This window comes from Zonotrichia leucophrys, chromosome 3 (genome assembly GCF_028769735.1).
Source record: "Zonotrichia leucophrys gambelii isolate GWCS_2022_RI chromosome 3, RI_Zleu_2.0, whole genome shotgun sequence".
Lineage (NCBI taxonomy): Eukaryota > Metazoa > Chordata > Aves > Passeriformes > Passerellidae > Zonotrichia > Zonotrichia leucophrys.
In genome coordinates this window covers 49,392,839-49,411,331 of record NC_088172.1, presented here as the reverse complement: position 1 = coordinate 49,411,331, position 18,493 = coordinate 49,392,839, and the positions used below count along the sequence as shown (strand labels likewise).

Sequence of the window (18,493 nt, the reverse complement as noted above, 5' to 3'; positions counted from 1 at the left end):
TTCTGTATAATCAGTGGTTTGTATGTTGACATTTGCTGTGACAGAATGTTGGCAGACCCGTAATAACTGCCTCTGTTCCAGCCTTGTTCCTACATTAATGCCTCACCATGCAACTCTATCAGGCAGTAAGAAAGCTTTTGCTGTCTTTAAAAGTTTACCTAATGTTTGTTGTTAGTGATCATCTTTGCTATGACAGATAAAGAATAATATTGTATGTTCTCAGAAAGCTTTTGTCAATCAGGAAAATATGTTCATTTATGAAATGGAGATAAAAAGAGACCATGTAAGAAAATATATTTGAGATTATTTACCATTAGGATTAGTATGGTGATTTGTAGAACAGGGTGTTATAAAAATGGACTTTGAGAATCCAAATCTCTTTAGTCCTGAGTGTCTTGTTTGATGCTTGAAGCAATTTTTTTTCAACATTGATAAATCTTAACTCATCTGTTACAGTTCTGTATAAGCATTGCACTTTAAATTGCAGCTTACATGTGCTTAATATCAACTCTTTATGTTATATTGCTGTTCTCAGAATAAAACAGTACTATGATGAACTGTAGTAATGGTACTGTACGTGGAAACTGTTTCAGGATCTGTGCTTCAAAGTTGACTTGGACTCTTAGTTCAGAGGAAACCTGCTCTGTGGTTGTTCTGCATAATTGTCCTTTCCCTTCCTGTTAAGGGAAGGGTCTATGGAAAGCTTGTTTATCCTTGTTTATCTGTTTGATATATTTTGCAAGATTTTATCTTATCTTGCTTTTGTAAACAGTGCTGCTTTTCAGACAAGATGTTCAGAGATGGTATCTGTGCAGTTTTTATCCAGCTGCTTATCAGTTCCACCTTAATGGGCTTATCACATACTCCTTGAGGCTTACATGATAGTGAATGGAAAACTCAATTTCTCTCCCTTTTTTCTATGTTTTCTTTGCCATTTGCATTCTTTGTGTTTTCTTTTTCCCCCTAGTGCGATTGCTGAGGAAAATGGCCACACTAATACACCTCAGAAAGGACTGTTAGCTGAAGATGCCAGTGTAGCTTCTGGAGTGCTTGAGGCTGTCTCAAAATCTACACCTTCACCCCAGGTAGTGCAGGTTTCAGAAGAGCAGAATATGGTGCCTACTCCAGGAAAAAAGTCAAGCAAGGCAAAACCACAAATAGATGTGAAAGCAGAGTTGGAGAAGAGACAAGGAGGAAAGCAGCTGCTGAATTTGGTGGTAATAGGTAACACTGTTAAATTGTATTTCTGACAAACATAAAGTTTAAAAACTGTGTTGATTGAATCTTGAAGTAATATGGAAGCAATTCCCTTCCCTCACTCCAGGGAAGGGAATCTCATACTGTTTTCAGTTGCATCTGCATTTTTTGGAAGGAGTACATTCACATGTCTTTGACTTGGACAGTGAGGTTGATTTAGAGTCCCTTTGAGCATACAGAACATGTTTGGTTTGGTTTCATTGTTGCAGCGTGTTCTTTTTAGCATGAATTTGGAGGTACTCTATGGCTGTCATGCTAACTGGCTGTTGTTATAACCTGTCTTCTTCCTGTGTCTCTGTCTCACAGGATTATGAAGTTCTATGGGTTACAGAAGAACTATCAGTGCATGTGATGTTTATATGTTTAGTATATTTCTTGTGCTATACCTAAATTGCATGAATAAAATTGCTGTAATATTTATTTTCTTCCACAGGACATGTTGATGCAGGCAAAAGTACTTTAATGGGTCATTTGCTCTACCTTTTGGGAAATGTGAACAAAAGAACTATGCACAAATATGAACAGGAATCTAAAAAGGCTGGTAAAGCTTCATTTGCCTATGCATGGGTCTTGGATGAAACTGGTGAAGAAAGAGAAAGGTAGAAACGCATTTTGACGGGAGTTACCTTTTTTTCTGTGAAAGAACAGCTTTGTCAGAAAATATTAGTCTGATAAACTAAGCATTGAAATGTCAGTTCATCTCATGTGACTTACCTTACTTTTAAAACGAAACCTACAAATTAATAAAATTAACAATATTTGTATGCTTTATAAAAGGCCTTTATTAATTTGAACTATGAAAGTTAAAATTGCATTTTTATATTGAAGAAGTGGGTTTTCTGAATTGGTATTTTTGATTGATTGATTTTTGATTATATTTGCTCTTTGCTCTGAGGTTTTTATTTAAAAAAAAAATCTGGAGTCATCTGTAAATGTTTGGGATTTTGGGGGTCTTATTTTGTTGTTGGGATTTTTTGGTGATTGGGAGCAGCATACTGAAAGTATCTTCTACTACAAGATGTTTTGTCCCTTGAAAGTTCCTGTCTGTCTTGATTGTCTGTAAAGGGAGATGCAGGTGACTATCCCAGATGCAGACATGTGCATGGTAGGTGTTTGCATTTCATGAGATGGATCCTATCCTGTGTGTCATGCAGAACATGAGGGTAGCGAGATCTGGAACTGAGTCCAAGTGTGTTGTGATCCTTCCTTGGCAATCAGGAGTTCTGCCTGTGCCTCTTTGCAAATGTGTAACTGTATCTCTATTGTCCTATACCACCTATTTTTTTTAATTTTTTTTAGCTCAGCTATGTTTCTTTTACATTTTTCTGAGGAACTAAATATCAAAAGTATAATTAGTAGTGACTTAAATATGCAGTTCAATTTTCATATTTTCGCTGTCCTTGTTAGGACACAGTCTAAGGGTGCATGGGAGTACTGGGAATTCTGGGTATTTTTCTTCACACCTGGATTTACTAAAAGGCAGCTCTAGAGGTCTGCTCTTCCAACACACAGGTATCCCTATGGTGAAGGCTAAATCAGTGAAAGATATGAAGGGTATAATTTCATAGTTGTGTTTTTAATAGCTTACTTTATTTCTCTGTGAAGTTTTAAAGCAGTTTTAATGGTGCATTGCATGTATGCTTTATTTAAGGGGAGTGACAATGGATGTGGGTATGACCAAATTTGAGACACCAACTAAAGTAATTACATTGATGGATGCTCCAGGCCACAAAGACTTCATTCCAAATATGATCACAGGAGCTGCGCAGGTAAAGATGGTCTAAAAGGCTTTTTCCAGTATCAGTATTTTTTGTAACTTCTTCTTAAATTGGTTTTTTTTCTTTTAAAATCTAAGGTGGAATGAAATGGAATCATTGAAGGTGTTAGCCTGTCTTTGCATTTTCTAAACTTAAAAAAGAATGTGTTTGTTAAACATTAAAGGCAGTTGCTTTTTATTGATGCTAATGTTTGGGAGGAAGGTTTTATTATGCAAGTAATTTAATAGTAAGTTGCAGTTTGATAAAACCACATTTGAGCTTTGAAAGCTATTCAGATGTGATATATAGCTACTCAGTGAGTAGTTCTGTGAAAGTCACATTGTAGGGGAAGATTTTAAGTGATTTTGAGCTTAAAGAAAAAGGATTTATAGATCAAGCAAAACACATTTTTCTGTTTTACAGTGTATTTTGTAGGGGTTGGAAAAACAGATAACAAAGTTTATGCAGCATGCATTTGTCTTGTCAAGAAGATATTTGCAGAGACTGCATGCCACTTGTTTTAGGAACAGTAGGTGAAGTCAATAGCATTGGACACTACCCATTGAAATCAGTATGGCACTTACCAGTTTCCTATAGATTATTATTTGTGGAAATAATACCTCAGAGATGGGGGAAAAAACACATGGTTACATTATATAAAAGGAGTGTTGGTTTTTTTTTTTTCACTTAAAGGTACCCTTTTTAAAATTGATTCTCCAGAGTAGACGTGTAATTTTTTTTTCCTAAAGCTAAGCTGCATATAGGTTTTTGCTTTGTCTGTGCCAGAACTGTCTGAAATATGGGTTGTATCTGAAGATCTTTGTTGAGTACTTGGATGAGTACTGCTGGTATGATCTTAGATAGAGAACTGCACTGTGGGAAGACTGGTTTGTCCCAAGTTCTGCTTTAGCTCTGAAGCAGAGCCTGGGTGAGAATTCGTACCTTGTGACCCTTGTGTACTTAGGCTGCAGAGTAGTCAGAAGTTTGCAAATTTTACTGTATTTCTTATAAAACCATCTATATGGCAGAGTACGTGTTGTGGCAGTTTTATGAGTTTGAAAATTAGAAGTGAATCTTTGGTTTCAGAGCAGTGGAAAATACTGACTCAGATGTGCTATTTTTTACAATTGTTGTTTAAATAGGTTTTTTTTTTTCTTTTTGGGAAAAATAACACAGGCAGAAGTATTAAGAGAAGAGCTACAATTCCCCAGCAATTTTATCAGTTCAGCAGAAGACACGTCTGACTGAATAAAGCTTGGTATCTCTGTGTTCCAGCTCTCAGGGTGATGAGGGGCTGGTCTGTTCTGGAGCCTGTTAAGGAATCACTGAAACTGTGCAACTTTCTCAACTTTCTGTTGCCTGTTAGAGTAGGCTCAGTGCTGAAGCAATGGCTGAAAATGGCTTTAGTATCTTTTTATTGTGGAGAATGCTGTTAGGAGGTGAGCCCCCAGCTACTCTTATGCAAAATGCAAAACCAGCATCTGGCCTTTGATACACATTCAATAAGTCCTTGAGGTACTGTTTTTATAATTTAGAAAATGCAGAATGTCTTTTTTTTTTTTTTTTTTTTTTTTTTTTTTTTTTTTTGGAGAAGTTCACTGCAATGCACTTCTGAGGCTGGGAGCTCTGAGGAAATTCATCAGTTATCCTTTTCCTGTTCTCACACTCCTGCTGTCTCTGAGCTCTGGGGATTTCATGCCTAGAATGAGGCCAGGGAAGTTCAGAATCAGGAGTCTTTCTTTTCCTGGAATTATGAAGCATAAACATTTAAGGAAAGGGAAAATGTAACAGTTTTTCTTCTCTCTTTCCATGATGTCCATCTCCTCAGTCCTCTGACATTGTCTTACACCTACCTGTTGACACCAGTACCTTTGTTGTTCACATCTGTTGCTGTTGCTTTGTACATGATGATGATCTGACTGGCAATTGCTTACCAAAGCAGGAAAAGTACAAAAAATATTAGCAGCATTTTAGGCTAACAGCAAGATCTGTGCTTTTCCCAGTGCTTACATGCTGACTTTTGTGCAGCGCTGTAGACTGTTTGCTCTTAATGCTTTGGCAGAGGGTTTGTCTAGGTGATAAAATAGGCTACTTCATTTTTGCCACCTTGTGATTTTGCCATGCTCCAGTGTGTTGAGTGGACTCTGAAGCATTCACATCCAGCGTACAGTCAACAGTACAGTACAACTGGTTGTCCCAGTTGTATAATGTAGTGATTTGTTTGTAATTTTTGCAGCTTCTCACTAAGACAACAGTGTACAGACTGAGGCAGAGAGAATTGGACATAGTGCTCATACATTGTTCTAAAGCTTCTGGTCATAGGCTGTTTTTGTTCAGACCTGTGCAGCATCCACAGTGGGTAGATTGAAGGGGACAGGTTCCCCAAACCAGCAATTGTCCTGTGTTTAACCAGGAGGTGCTGGTTTGTGACATAAGATGACATAATGCCATAATCTCACCAAAGTGGGTATGATACAGATGGGACTGAGCAGTTTCAATTACATTTGGAGCACATCAGAATTCCATCTGTGTAAAGGACATTTTTTGTGAAATGTTACTGATTTAGGTATTTACCCAGATTATTTCCATCTCTTAACCACTTTTTTTTTTCTTTCTTTCTTTATATTGTAGGCTGATGTGGCAATTCTGGTTGTGGATGCCAGCAGAGGAGAGTTTGAGGCAGGGTTTGAGACAGGTGGACAGACTCGAGAACATGGATTATTAGTGCGCTCTCTTGGAGTGACACAGTTGGCTGTTGCAGTCAATAAAATGGACCAGGTACACATTTAGTTTCTTCATTTAAGTGAAGGGCATCTGTCTAGATTTCTAGATATTAAGAATCAGTATTGTGAAACTCATAATAAAACATTGTTTCTTTCCTTTCCAGCTCTGTCCCTTATGTTTAGACTTTACAATGGCATTCTTTTTATTTATGGGTGTATTTTCAAAGTACGCAGAAGATTAAGTTTGGTGCTAAAATGAGCAGCCGTCCCTTTTGTACTTGTGGAAATCTCACAACAATTAATCTCAGTGGAATCTGTAAGATCATCTTGGGGTCATTTAGGTCAAGACCTCAGTAGTTTTATTTAAATGTGTAAAGTATATTAAAGATTACTATTTACATTTTAAGTTACTCCTGTAATGAATATATCTTACTGAACCTGAATTTTGTGTAAACATAAAAAAAAAGTAGCTGTTGAAATTAAAAGGGCTTGCAATTTTAGTGGTGTTTGTGATCAGTAATTGCTAATGTGTATGCTCTTATATATTCAAGTATGAATGCACCTGGAAATCTCATGTTTATAAATCCACATCTGTTTCTACTACAGAATTGATGACATGCAGCTGTATGTTCAAGTCATGGTTAAAAATCTATAATTTCATATTATAATCTGTGCTTTATTTTAGGTCAATTGGCAACAGGAAAGATTTCAGGAAATTACAAGTAAGCTTGGCCAATTTCTTAAGCAAGCTGGCTTTAAGGTAATATATTTGTGAGGCCTTTGTTGCTTTGTTCAAACATTTGGGTGGGATGAACTTTTCCTACAGTCAGGTTATTTTGTGTCACTTTCCTGCCACTGCTACATGTACATAATGTAGCAGATGCCTTTTCTTCCTGGTAGAGTGATACTGAGTTTTGCATAAGGGTAGTCAGTTCCTTAATACTCTTTGTGTCATCTTTGTTTAGGTCTATTGAATCTTTGGGGTACTCAGATCACTTGTAGTTTCTTGGGATTGTTGGCTACAAAGCAGAAGAGACCAAGAATTGTCTATCTTAATGTTCAGGATTACATGAATGACATTAGAGAGTTTTATACTGGAGCAGGTATCAGTGTGGATTATGAGCTCATGAGAACCGTCCTCTCGTGTTTTCTGAGTTCCAGCTACTATTCATTTGGACTGGCTGGTTTTCCTGCAATCCCTATGCATAAAGCAGCAATTCAAACCAAAGTTTTCCTGTCAAACATGGAGGAGTTTATTACCTGAACTCAGTTTCTAGTTGTCAGCATTGATATACTATCATATTTAATTATCTCCAACTCTTTGTTGGAGCAGAGTGATCAGGCAAAAGGTAACCAAAAGGGAAATGGATCCATGAGTAACCTGCCTTCTCCAGGGGAAATACAAATGTGACAACTATTCTTTTAAAGTTTAGATGCATAACATTGAAAAAATGCACCTCTCACTTCTGCTAGGAGATCCTATTGTTAATGTATGCTTCACATCTGTTTGTTTTCTTTATTAGGAATCAGATGTGGCTTATATCCCAACAAGTGGCCTTGGTGGAGAAAATCTAGTCACAAGGGGTCAGTCAAGTGACCTCACACAATGGTATAAAGGAAAGTGTTTGTTGGAGCAAATTGGTAAGTGCAACTTTCCTCATTTAAAATAATACCTCTTAGTCCTGTGTGTGTTAAAACTTGTATTTTGGGTAAAATGTGAGACAAACTCAGTGAAATGCAACATAATTAATTTCTCTAATGGAGAAGTTGCTGAGAGTTATTACATACTGACATTTTAAAATATCTTATCAATTTATTTGCAGATTCTTTCAAGCCACCACAGAGATCAGTGGATAAACCATTTAGACTGTGTGTTGCTGATGTTTTTAAAGGTTGGTTGTTTTTATAGTGTTTTTACCATAATTTTCCCAATATTTAACACAAGTGTTAAAAATGCTGTCAAAATAAGACTTAAAGTTGGAACTTCATGTGTAGTCCTAGACCAGAGTAGGACATTTCAAGTTCTATTCCTTGCCAAATTTTAAATAGTACTGCTGAAGGTGAAACACCCTGGAAATGAAATTAAAGAAGTTAATCTGTATGACCAATTATTTGTCTGTGAAATGAGTTCATGGTTCTGTGGGACAGAATGTGGGACTTTCCCAAACTGGTTCTGCTGGACTAAATCAATATTTCTTGAACTTTGTTTGAATGTGGCTTTGGGCTCTTTTGCTTTCCAGTCCTAGATTTTAAACAAGTTTGTCTTGTTCCTTTTCCATTCATTGTTGTAGTTGTGAATAATGATATATTCCTAATCTTTTTACAAAAATTTGGGCAGGTGAGGTGGAAAAAGATAGTGATGGTGGTGAGACTGTTACAACCAGCCAAGGATTTAAGGCAGTGAGCTATTCTCTAGCATTAATAAAGATAGGAACAGCAAGAACTATAACCAGTTCTTACTTTGATTGTCTGGTGGAAATAGAGTGTCTTGAGCCTGTAAGGTTTTCATGGTAAACTTGATTTTTTTTCCATTTAGTCATTTACAATTGCAGATAACTTAGAAATAAGACTTCTAGACTCAGCCCATTTGAAACATTCTGTAGGTCCCTTGAGAAATGTTGCAAACCAAATTGACAGCATGATTTGAACTGTTGTAAATATTTGTAATAAAATATTATTATTGAAATTCATATTTTAAGAAATTTTGCTTTCTATTTAGGATGTTTATAGGGGAAGTACAAAAAAAATCAGATTGAAATACTGATTGTAAGTAGTACAAACCTGGAAATACCAGGTTTGTGCAATTTTCATGTGGGTCTTTGAGAAAACACTAGATATTGTGCATAGCCTTAATTAGCTGATTTAACTGAAGCCATAATACTAAATATTGAAGAGTTGCATGGGAAATTACCCTAGTGTGATATCATTGGTTTTGTCATCTATGCCATCTCTGTGTTTATTTTTTCCTCTTTAATTTCATGAGCTGTGGGAAAGCGTGTTAGGATTATTGATATCTTTCAAAATAATATATCACAGCTTTTCAGCTGCAATAATCATTTTTGGATTGAGAAAAGTTTTCCAAAATGAGCAATTTTGACTACATCTACTTTGCTAAAGTGCGCAAAAAATATGACTTTGGAAGGGACACAATTTACATATAGAGGGCTTATCACTAAATGTGGTCTTTTAGGTGTTTTTTAGACTATTTTTTCTTATGTTATGATCTCAAAACTTAATCAGCTTTGATGCCACCAGAGGAAGTAGCTGCAGATACAAGTACATGAAGCAGCAGTTGCTCTCAGCTCAGTTCCAGTACCAGTGCGTGCTCAGGAGGAGCTGTCCATAGAAGTGTGTAAAAAGTGAGAGTGCTGAGTGTACTCCTACATAGTTTGGAAAACCCCTTTCTCTGTTAAGGCTGCTCACATATGTTTCACCTGCCTCAGCCAGCTTTTAGATGTTATCCTCCACAGTCCTCCTAATATTCATTCTCTCCAGGCCGTCTCTTGATCTGAGAGATCCCTGAGTGAATAAATCCCTTTGGTGCTGCATCAGTCCCCACTTACCATATTATAATTCTGTCTAGGGTATGACTGATCTGACCCTAAAATGCCTTGTCCACCAACCAAATCCTGAGTACAAAGAGCATGTCCTGGCAGAACCCAAATACCATGACGCACAGAAATTGGGCCGTTTTTTATGCCCTGGTTCTGTCTCCCACTGTCCATTTTGCACTTGCACTGATATCAGGGGGAACTGAAGGAACTTGACACTTTTCAGGAAGCAGTCAGCATGGGAGTTGGTGAAGCTTCAAAGACCACATTGGTTTACCAAGGCAAACGTGGTGATGATGTGAACAAAAGATAAATGGTTCTCAATTGTGCTTGGAAGTGGCTGAGAACCTGGAATCAGGTCACATTTCTGGTTGCCACAAGTGCTTGCAAAGCCAGCTTCAGGTTGTTTTGTGTCCTGTACTGAGGTGGTGTCTGTAAGGTGACTTGGGTATTCTTTTTCTAGCCAATATCAGCTTTGACAGTTTTCAGTTTGACATTTGATGTCATCTGTTAATTGTCCGTGTTTCATCTCATTTGCTGGAATGAATAGAGGAAAACCAGCGTGCAGTCATACTGGTAATATTTTTCCAGACAGAAAGTTGGAAGCGTTCACTAAACAGAAGCATTCATCAGTATCTGTGGTGAACGCAAAGAGCAAGTTACTACTAAGTGACCTCAAGATTGGAGATCAGCTTGTTCTTTTAAATTCAGCTCTACGTTCAGCTTTTAATTTAATGTGAGACACAAAATACTAAGATGCTTGCTTATATCACTGAATTCTGATGTTCAGCAAAAGATTATTTGTTGTTTGTGTGGATACTTAAAATGTCATTGTAGAATCAGTTCAGAGAGTTGTTTTTTAAACACACCTGCATACACATGCTAAGAAGATGAGGCATTTGTTAAGGTGTATGTGCATAAATGTCCATGTGTAGCATATCTTTGGAAAGTAACTGGCATATCATTCAAATGATGAACAGGCTCTTAGGACATTGATGATGAAAACTTTGCACATCTTTTATTCAGAAATACTTAGTCATCTCCAGTTATAATAGTTTCTCATATTAAATAGTACTGAATCATTCTTTCACTTTTCCAGGAGTAAAAGTAATATGCAGACAGAGTATGTAGGATTCTGACTCAGTTAAACAGTAAAATGGCATAGGAATTTGCGCCTGTATGCATGAGAATTATTATGAGAGGTCTGTCATATTCCTTTTATCTGTAATTATAGTGAGAAAGTGCTGAATTAAATAATATTGCTAGAAACTAAGGGACTTGGTCTAATACTGAAAAAACTAAAAAATATTTCTTTATGGTCTAATACTGAAAAAACTAAAAAATATTTCTTTATGTACCTACATTTGCTTAAAGAAGACTATTTCTTCCTTAGTTCTGAAAAACATAAGATCTAGAGGTTTTGAATTTAATGTTTCATTTTCATTATGATGCACAGCTGGCTAACTTGCAAGTACTGAACACTGCTGAGAAGGGAAAAAATCTTCATTATATTGAAAACTTGTCTATGCATTGGTGAAGGACTAATTTCTGATAGGAAACTGACTGTATTATGAAGTTTTTTGAAATTGTTACTGTGTTTATTACAGACCAAGGTTCAGGATTTTGTGTGACTGGTAAAATAGAAGCAGGCTATATTCAGGTTGGAGAGCGACTTCTGGCAATGCCTCCCAATGAAACTTGCACTGCAAAAGGTACAGTCTTCAGAAGCGTGTTTACTTTCAGGTCAATACTGGGCTAGAAACAGTTACTGAAATGGTAACAGACTGTCAAACTGATACTAACTGTCAAACATAAATTGTGAAAGCATAAAACGAATTTCTTTAGATGTGACTGTGTCTGTATAAATATGTCCGTGAAGAGTATGTGAAATCTTGCTTTTTTTTTTTTTTACTGTATCAGATAATCCAAATGTTGTAGCCCTGTGGCTTTTGACATGGTTTTATGAAGAGCCTGTAAAAGCATTTGAGTTTCAGCAATGTCTGTAAAGATATTCAGTACAGGAATCATTAGTATTCTGCTTTACTGTGGAGTGTTTCTTCTGTTAGGAAGTGTGAGGATGTTGAACAACCTTTAGAATTTAATCTTATGAATTAGTTGTGAAAAAGCTTGAGAATAAAGTCATCCCTCCTGTTTGATGTTGTAAGATTTGTCACTGATCCTTTCATAGTATCAAATTTTCAGGATATAGTTGTCTTGAACAACTAGCAAATAGAAGAAAATTGGATTTAAATTTCAATGTATTTGATTTCTGGAAAGAAATAGCTAGACATTAAGTGCTTAGCTGTTTCCTGATAAAGCTTGCTGTCTTTGTACTGCAGAGTTGGTTTTGCTTCATATGCAAATAGAAAGATAAAATTATGATTTTCCTACATTGGCTAGTGAATAAAAAATTGAGTCCTTGAGATATGAATAGGTTTATGTATCTAAGTATTTAGCCTGAATACAGCAATGTGTTGGTTTAGTTGTCTGTCAAACCCAGCTTGTTCAGTGCTAATTTGGGAAGCTCTTCAGTCTATCAACTTACACAGTTCTATGCACATTAGTCACATGCACAGGAATGTTACAATAATGTGGATGAATTTAGGTAGCAGACCACTGTAGTCACTCCTCTGTGTGGAGAGTGGAGGAAGTACCATGGAAACAGATGTATTTTGTCTGAGTATCTCCTGCAGCACGATTCTATGGTTTTTCTTTTGTGCTGCCTCTCCTATGACTGAAATGCAAATGAAGGTTGGGCATATAAGTTCATTAAGTATTTACTATTTATATTCAATGTAAAGAAGTAATAATTTAATTTAGCATACAGTATTTACTTACGGCAATGTGCGCATTAGGATTCAAGTTGTTCATTTCAAGAGGCTGAACTTCTTTCATTCTGTGGTGATGACAGATATATCAATAATTATCAGCACTGCTTAAAAAATGGTACTTAACATGATTATAGTTGAATCATGCTTTTTGGCATGTTTTTGGCAAGTGGTTTTGGGAACAAATCTGCAAGTCAAGAGGTACAATCTGCAGCAAAATAGAACTAGATCCTATAAATATATGTAGTATTTCTAAAAATCCAGGTTTTTTTCTTTCTCTCTTGGTGCCCACCAGAAACCTCAGGATGTTCAGTCAGAGCTAATTAGTCTTGCCCTCACCCATCAGGCAGGTTGTGTTTTAAAGAAATTAAAATACATAAAACCAGAATTAAATTGCTTGTAAAGGTGCTTTCTGACAGACACGATGTCGCGAACGGAAGGCTTCAGTTACACTTTTTTATGAAAGAGTCAGCAAACCCACTCAAGGTAAATGAAAGTTGACACAGTACCATTAAAGTATATGAAAGATGCGGTCTAGGGTGTGCGTGTGCCTCAAAGGATGGGTGGGGCAGATATGGAGATATTAGTAGTGCAGCATTTTCAGGATTGCGTCATCTGTGCTGCTGACAAGGGCCAGGTCCCCTCCTCTGGCTCGAATAAGGCCATGTTATGGTGCAGGGTGCGGTGAGAGAGAATAGTGAATCCTCACCAAGGGGAAGGAAAGGCTTCCTCAGGCTTCTCAGTTAAAAAGCTTTTACTCTCAACCCATTCATACTGAAAATTGATGAGTAATGGTTGATGAAGCACAAATGGCCCAAACAGAGCTGTTTGTTTGTAGCTCAGAACCTAGGTACTTCACTGTGAGGTTCTGTTCTTACTCATTTCCAGGAATCACACTGCACGATGAACCAGTTGATTGGGCTGCAGCAGGAGATCACGTTAGTCTCACTTTGACCGGCATGGATATCATCAAAATCAAGTGAGCAAAGCTGGGTTTCAGTCTAAGTAACGGTTTGTTTTTAATGAAAAGCTGTATAACTATTACACTGGCCTATAGTACAGCGGTTTACTTGAAGAATGATGTGGCTACCAGGATATTTAAAACCAAAGTGATGCATATCACCTGGCTTGCATGTACAAACGTTGGAAACATCTGCTGCATGTGCAACGGCAGCCTCAGAAGGATACTGTCAGTTTTCATCCTTTGCCCTAGTGCTGACACCAGTAACCTTCTGAGCCCCTTTCTTTTAGACTACCCCTTGGACATTTTAATTGCCAGATAAATTCAACCCGTAATAAACCAGAAAATTTTGGTAAACCTGGTAAATAAACCAGAAAATTTTTCAAGAACTTCTCAAATTATCAATCATTCTGGCAGTACGCATGCAAACAACTGTCATTTTGTACTAAAAAGTAAATCTGTACAAGTGGAATTGATGGAACCTGTTTATTCAACACATTTAGCTACTTGTAAGATTTGTTTTCCTAAATGTTTTGCTAAGGGGTGCTCTAATAGTGAGGTGCAGCAAATCTCTTTGTGTCTTCTCCAGTCTGTGGGATTCATCCTAAGCATTAGCCTCAAGCTTTTTTAAGTGTCAGTTGTTGTTCAGGCCAGGTAATTGGATCTACAATTTGTTCACGTTTTTTACATTTCAGTTGGACTTCAGACAGCAAACTTTCAAGCTACTCTTGGAAAATCTCCTTGCATTGATAGTTTTTCAAATCTAACCTCTGATTTAAGGGAAAAGTACAGGTATTCTGTGTTGCCATTTCATAGTGGGTTGGGATTCTCAGTGGTGAAAGGTTGAGGGAAGTCTTGTTCTAGTTGTTGAATGAAGTCTTGAGTCAATTTGTTAGGTTGATGTCTTCATCTTTTGGAGACATGTTAGGGCTGTCAAAAAAGCTATGAATTTTGAAGTCCTCTTGATATTGATGAAATTTGATGTATATGTTTAATCATGCTGTTTTTTCTCTTCCGTCATGTTTTCCTGTGTGGGATTAATTTTCCTTTCATTTCAGATGGCTAAAACTAGGCCCTGTGAAAAAGCTGTGTCTAGGCTACTTACCAACTTGTAAGAAGCACCAGCTTTCTTGTGACTCCAAGTAGAATTTTTTGGAAATAAGTGTTGCTGAAAGCTCAGGTTTTGAATCCTGATCATGATGTCCCCTTATTATCCAGAAAATACTTGAGCCACAGGCAGCAGTACTGCAATTTTGGGCACCCTGCAGTATTTTGTGCTGTTGAACGGAAACCCTGAATCTCTGAATGAAAGTCTAATTCTTAAAAATATCTACGCACAGGAAACAATGACATTTTCAGAAACTGATTAGCACTGGAGGTAATTGTTCACTGAACTAGACAGAGCCCTTCATGCATACACACAAAATAAGGTAGACATTGTCTAGGAACGCATTTTGTTACAGCTTTCGATACAGTGTTCCTGGAGGTCCACGCACCTACACCCCCCCCCCACCACCCTGCTTGTATTAAAGTGGTGCTGCTTTTCCTTTGCTTGTCTTAATCACTGCCCTGGAAAAGGATAATTATTTAACACTTCTATGTCAAGAGATATCTGTTTGTTTGATTTTTTTGTTTTTTGTTCTCTCTTCTAGTGTGGGCTGTGTATTTTGTGATCCCAAGGAGCCCATTAAAGTTTGCACTCGGTTCAGAGCTCGGGTTCTCATCTTCAATATTGAGGTTCCAATCACTAAAGGATTTCCTGTAAGTCCCTTTGAAAACTGTGTTCATGGCAGGTTGTTCAGGGCTTTTCCTCTCTCTGTTTGACCTCCTGAATATGAGATACAGTCAGAGTCTAGAAGTGGTTCTGTGTCTCCAGAGGAAACAGATTCTTGTGTAATTTGACATGGATAGAAGGGGCCACTGGCTGTTTATGCATATTCTTACTAGCTTTTAATACATAGCCATTAATACATGAGCCATTTCAGAGAATGTGAGTTCCACCACAGCTAGGCTTTAGAAGCTCACATCTTGTGGAAATACAATGATGCACTTAAGTGTAAGATAGCTTTTAATTTTAAAGAAATAAAACACCAGTTCATGCTACAGAACTGCACTGAGGTGGCAGAAGCAAAACACTTAAGGATGAAAAATGTGTTACGATGACATAAATTATGGCCTTTGTGTCATATCGGTTGTGATCACAAAGTTTAGGAGCTAGGAACAGTTACTGGATGTGAGGCACACACTCCTGTGAGAAGTTTTATAAGTATTTCTTTAAAAATATCAGTCTTAAAGCAAGCTGCTGTTTTCAGCTATTAACACCTAGGATCACTGATTATTGTAGGATGTTTAATAACTGCAAAAAATATTTTCAGGTGCTTTTACACTATCAAACAGTAAGTGAACCTGCTACTATTACAAGACTGTTGAGTGTCCTGCACAAAAGTACTGGTGAAGTGACAAAGAAAAAACCTAAGTAAGTGTTATGAATAGTTAATAATTACTCAAGAAATGGGTTGATGTTTAATACACAGTACATCAAACAGGTTCTTCTATGAATCAATTATATGTTATAAGAATATGCTTTTATTGTTTTAGTTGGTTTCATGTTTGGATTTCATTGTGCTTTGCAAACTGCAAAACCTCCTGCCCTCTTGATAACTGCAGGGCACCTGAGAAGTGCAGTGATTTAGGCCCAAGGTCACTTGCATAACTGGGAATGAATCCTAGATTAGCAGGCTTAATTTAAAGGAATTTTTTTTCTCCCTGTCTCTTTTTTTTTTAACAGTATTTCTTCTTTTACTGTTAAAGCCTTTTATAATTCTGCAGATGGCTAACTGCCTAAAACATGCTTGACTAGACAAGGTGTCCGTGCGAAAGAAATTTAGGGAATCTTCCCATACAACTACAGTAACAGGCCTCTAGTTATTTGAAATAAGATTTTAAAAATAATATAGAAATGCTTTTTGAGACATACAACATTTTCCAAATAATCCTTTTCTAGAAATTTTATGGCTGAAACTGTTGCAAACTTCTACAAAGTAATGAATAAGCTCTTTAGCTGTGGGGTTGAAACAAGACTTGATTTCCACTTGACATGAAAAAACAGGTGTTAATGGGATAATTAGCTTCAAAACAATTTGTTAAGTGCTGTGGTGAGTGCCAAGAGGTTTTTGAAGAAAACTTAGTTGCCTTATTGAAATGTATACTCCAGGCAAATGAGTTTTCAGTCTCATGGCTTGGGTTATAATTGTAATCGAGTTTGATAATTGTACTCTGGGCTTTCTAAAATGATTTTTCCTGTTTATTCATTGTTCTTTTCTTCATTTATCTGTGCATACATTTCTAATAGAGTTTTCTGCTATTTTACCTGCAGGTTCTTGGCTAAAGGCCAGAATGCTCTAATAGAACTACAGACTCAAAGACCTGTTGCTCTAGAGTTATACAAAGATTTTAAAGAGCTGGGGAGATTTATGTTACGCTACAGTGGTTCCACTATTGCTGCAGGAGTTGTTACAGAGGTATGGCATTTTTGTAATAGACTTTCTGTACTGCAGAGGAATGGTGTTATGGGTTAAAACAGTGTTAATGGTGTTATGGGTAAAACAGGTTAAGACCTGTTTTACACCCTCTAGCCCAAAGAGTGAATATTTTTCTGCTAAAAAAGAGACAATGCTTCAGCAAGATGTGAGGAAAACTTGTCATGATTCTGTCTAATTTAGCAGAAGTACAATTTACTGTGTTTAGAATTTCCCCTCTTTTTCCTTGAGTTGAAATACATCAGTCTTTTTGACATCTGCCTATATGAATATTCTGGAAACAGTTTGTAAATAAGAGGTGTTGGCCATTTTAACTGTGTCTAGGTTGGGTCCATTGTCTTTTTCTGTTAAAATTAAAGACAATTGTACATTTGATTCTTACTGATGCCAAAAAACATTTTCTGATCCTATGCGAGAGGAAGCAAAGACTGTAGGGCTAAACATTACTGCTTTATCTTCTACTAAAAGCAAAAAATGTGAATTTCCTTCTATCTGTCCCTTTAAAAATCTTGCACATTAACCAAGTTCTGGTACTGAGAACTTAAGGCTGAGTCACTTAATGTCAAAACTTAGAATTAGAGCATGAGCTTTGCTAGTTTCTCCATGTACGCATAGGAATGATGTACTAGGTCAGTCAGAGGCCTTATGGATGTATAATGCTCCTAAACATGTCTGGTCTTAAATAAGATCCAGAAGCAGGATGGATTGAACCCATTTTTTCATTAAATTTAAGTTGAGGCAAGTGGTATTCTATTTAGATATGCAATGTTTAGGGCTAGATTAATGTTTGTAGAATTGGGACTAAAAAACCTCTTCGATATGTTATTTGGGAATTGCTATTTTAGTACTTGTTTTCTTGTTTCGAGAATTTAAGTGGAAAAGGAATTATTTTTTCCACAACTGTATAATACTGAAAAACACTGAGATCCTTTTACACTTAGTACTTAATTTTTCACCATAGGTTATTTTCTGTTTGCATATATTTTTAGATTAAAGAATGACAGTGGTGACAGAATTTCCACCGTCCAAGCAAAACTCAATCAGATATCCAAACTTCTGTGTAAGAATCCAGTTATTTCAGTTGAAGGAACAAGTGCAATTAACTGGGGAGAAGATGGTGGTGACAAAAGTCAAATTGTTTGAGACATCTGGGGATCCCTTCATCAGTTTCTCCTGCTGCAGAACAAGATGCCAACTGACAAGGAACTGCAAGTGTTGCACTTCTTGATCTCAAGAATCTTATGAATTTCTCCATGTGGAACTTAGCCCTTAGAGAAGTTGATGGAAAAATATTAGAAAGCTGAATTAGAGAAAAAGATGATGAATTATCATGAAACAAACTTCTTACTTCCAGACATAAATTGTTTACATATTTTCTTTGATTGCTTTTTTGCTGCACATTAATTCAGTAAAGTAACTTTATTGGTCTAAAATATTTTTAGGTTTGAGTTGAATGCATATTCAGGGGAAAAAAAAACCTATTTACCTTGTTTTCAAGAGAATGGCATGTAATATTATCATGGGATTGTTTTCCCTGTCCCAAAATTTATTTAAGAAAAAAGAAACTTTCTTTTGCTGTGTAGTGGAAGCTGTGCCAACTTTGGCTAATTTTATTTTTTAAACAGTGAGAATAATAAAATAAATTTGTCTGAGCATTTTTGTCTCCCTCATTTTTTGTTATTTAAACACTCCTAAATTGTGTTAAATCATTCTTTACTTACCATAACTGAGAAGTTTCAGAGTAAACTTATGAGTTAAAATGCGAAACTGGCATCCAGTTTGGCTTTCTGAAGAAATAATTTCAGTTTTTCTCATGTTACTCAGTGCAGCCACTGTGCATACACATCTCTTTCATCCAGACTTAGTGCTCTTTTGAA

The 18,493-nt window shown here is 36.6% G+C and overlaps 1 protein-coding gene across 3 annotated transcripts in view; it reads left to right on the top strand.

Annotated features, from left to right (window-relative positions):
- The window catches only part of HBS1L (HBS1 like translational GTPase), a 59,008-nt gene extending 40,737 nt beyond the window's left edge, over nt 1–18,271 (top strand). For all 3 annotated transcript variants that reach the window (XM_064708109.1, XM_064708108.1, XM_064708105.1), the window contains exons 6-18: nt 968–1,224; nt 1,691–1,856; nt 2,909–3,026; nt 5,646–5,792; nt 6,423–6,497; nt 7,261–7,378; nt 7,561–7,629; nt 10,896–11,000; nt 13,005–13,095; nt 14,730–14,838; nt 15,453–15,553; nt 16,454–16,598; nt 17,606–18,271. In XM_064708109.1, the coding sequence (XP_064564179.1) occupies nt 968–1,224; nt 1,691–1,856; nt 2,909–3,026; nt 5,646–5,792; nt 6,423–6,497; nt 7,261–7,378; nt 7,561–7,629; nt 10,896–11,000; nt 13,005–13,095; nt 14,730–14,838; nt 15,453–15,553; nt 16,454–16,598; nt 17,606–17,617 (1,513 nt within the window). In that variant the 3' untranslated portion in view covers nt 17,618–18,271. The remainder of the gene's footprint in view (nt 1–967; nt 1,225–1,690; nt 1,857–2,908; nt 3,027–5,645; nt 5,793–6,422; nt 6,498–7,260; nt 7,379–7,560; nt 7,630–10,895; nt 11,001–13,004; nt 13,096–14,729; nt 14,839–15,452; nt 15,554–16,453; nt 16,599–17,605) is intronic.
- The last annotated feature ends 222 nt before the right edge of the window (nt 18,272–18,493 follow it).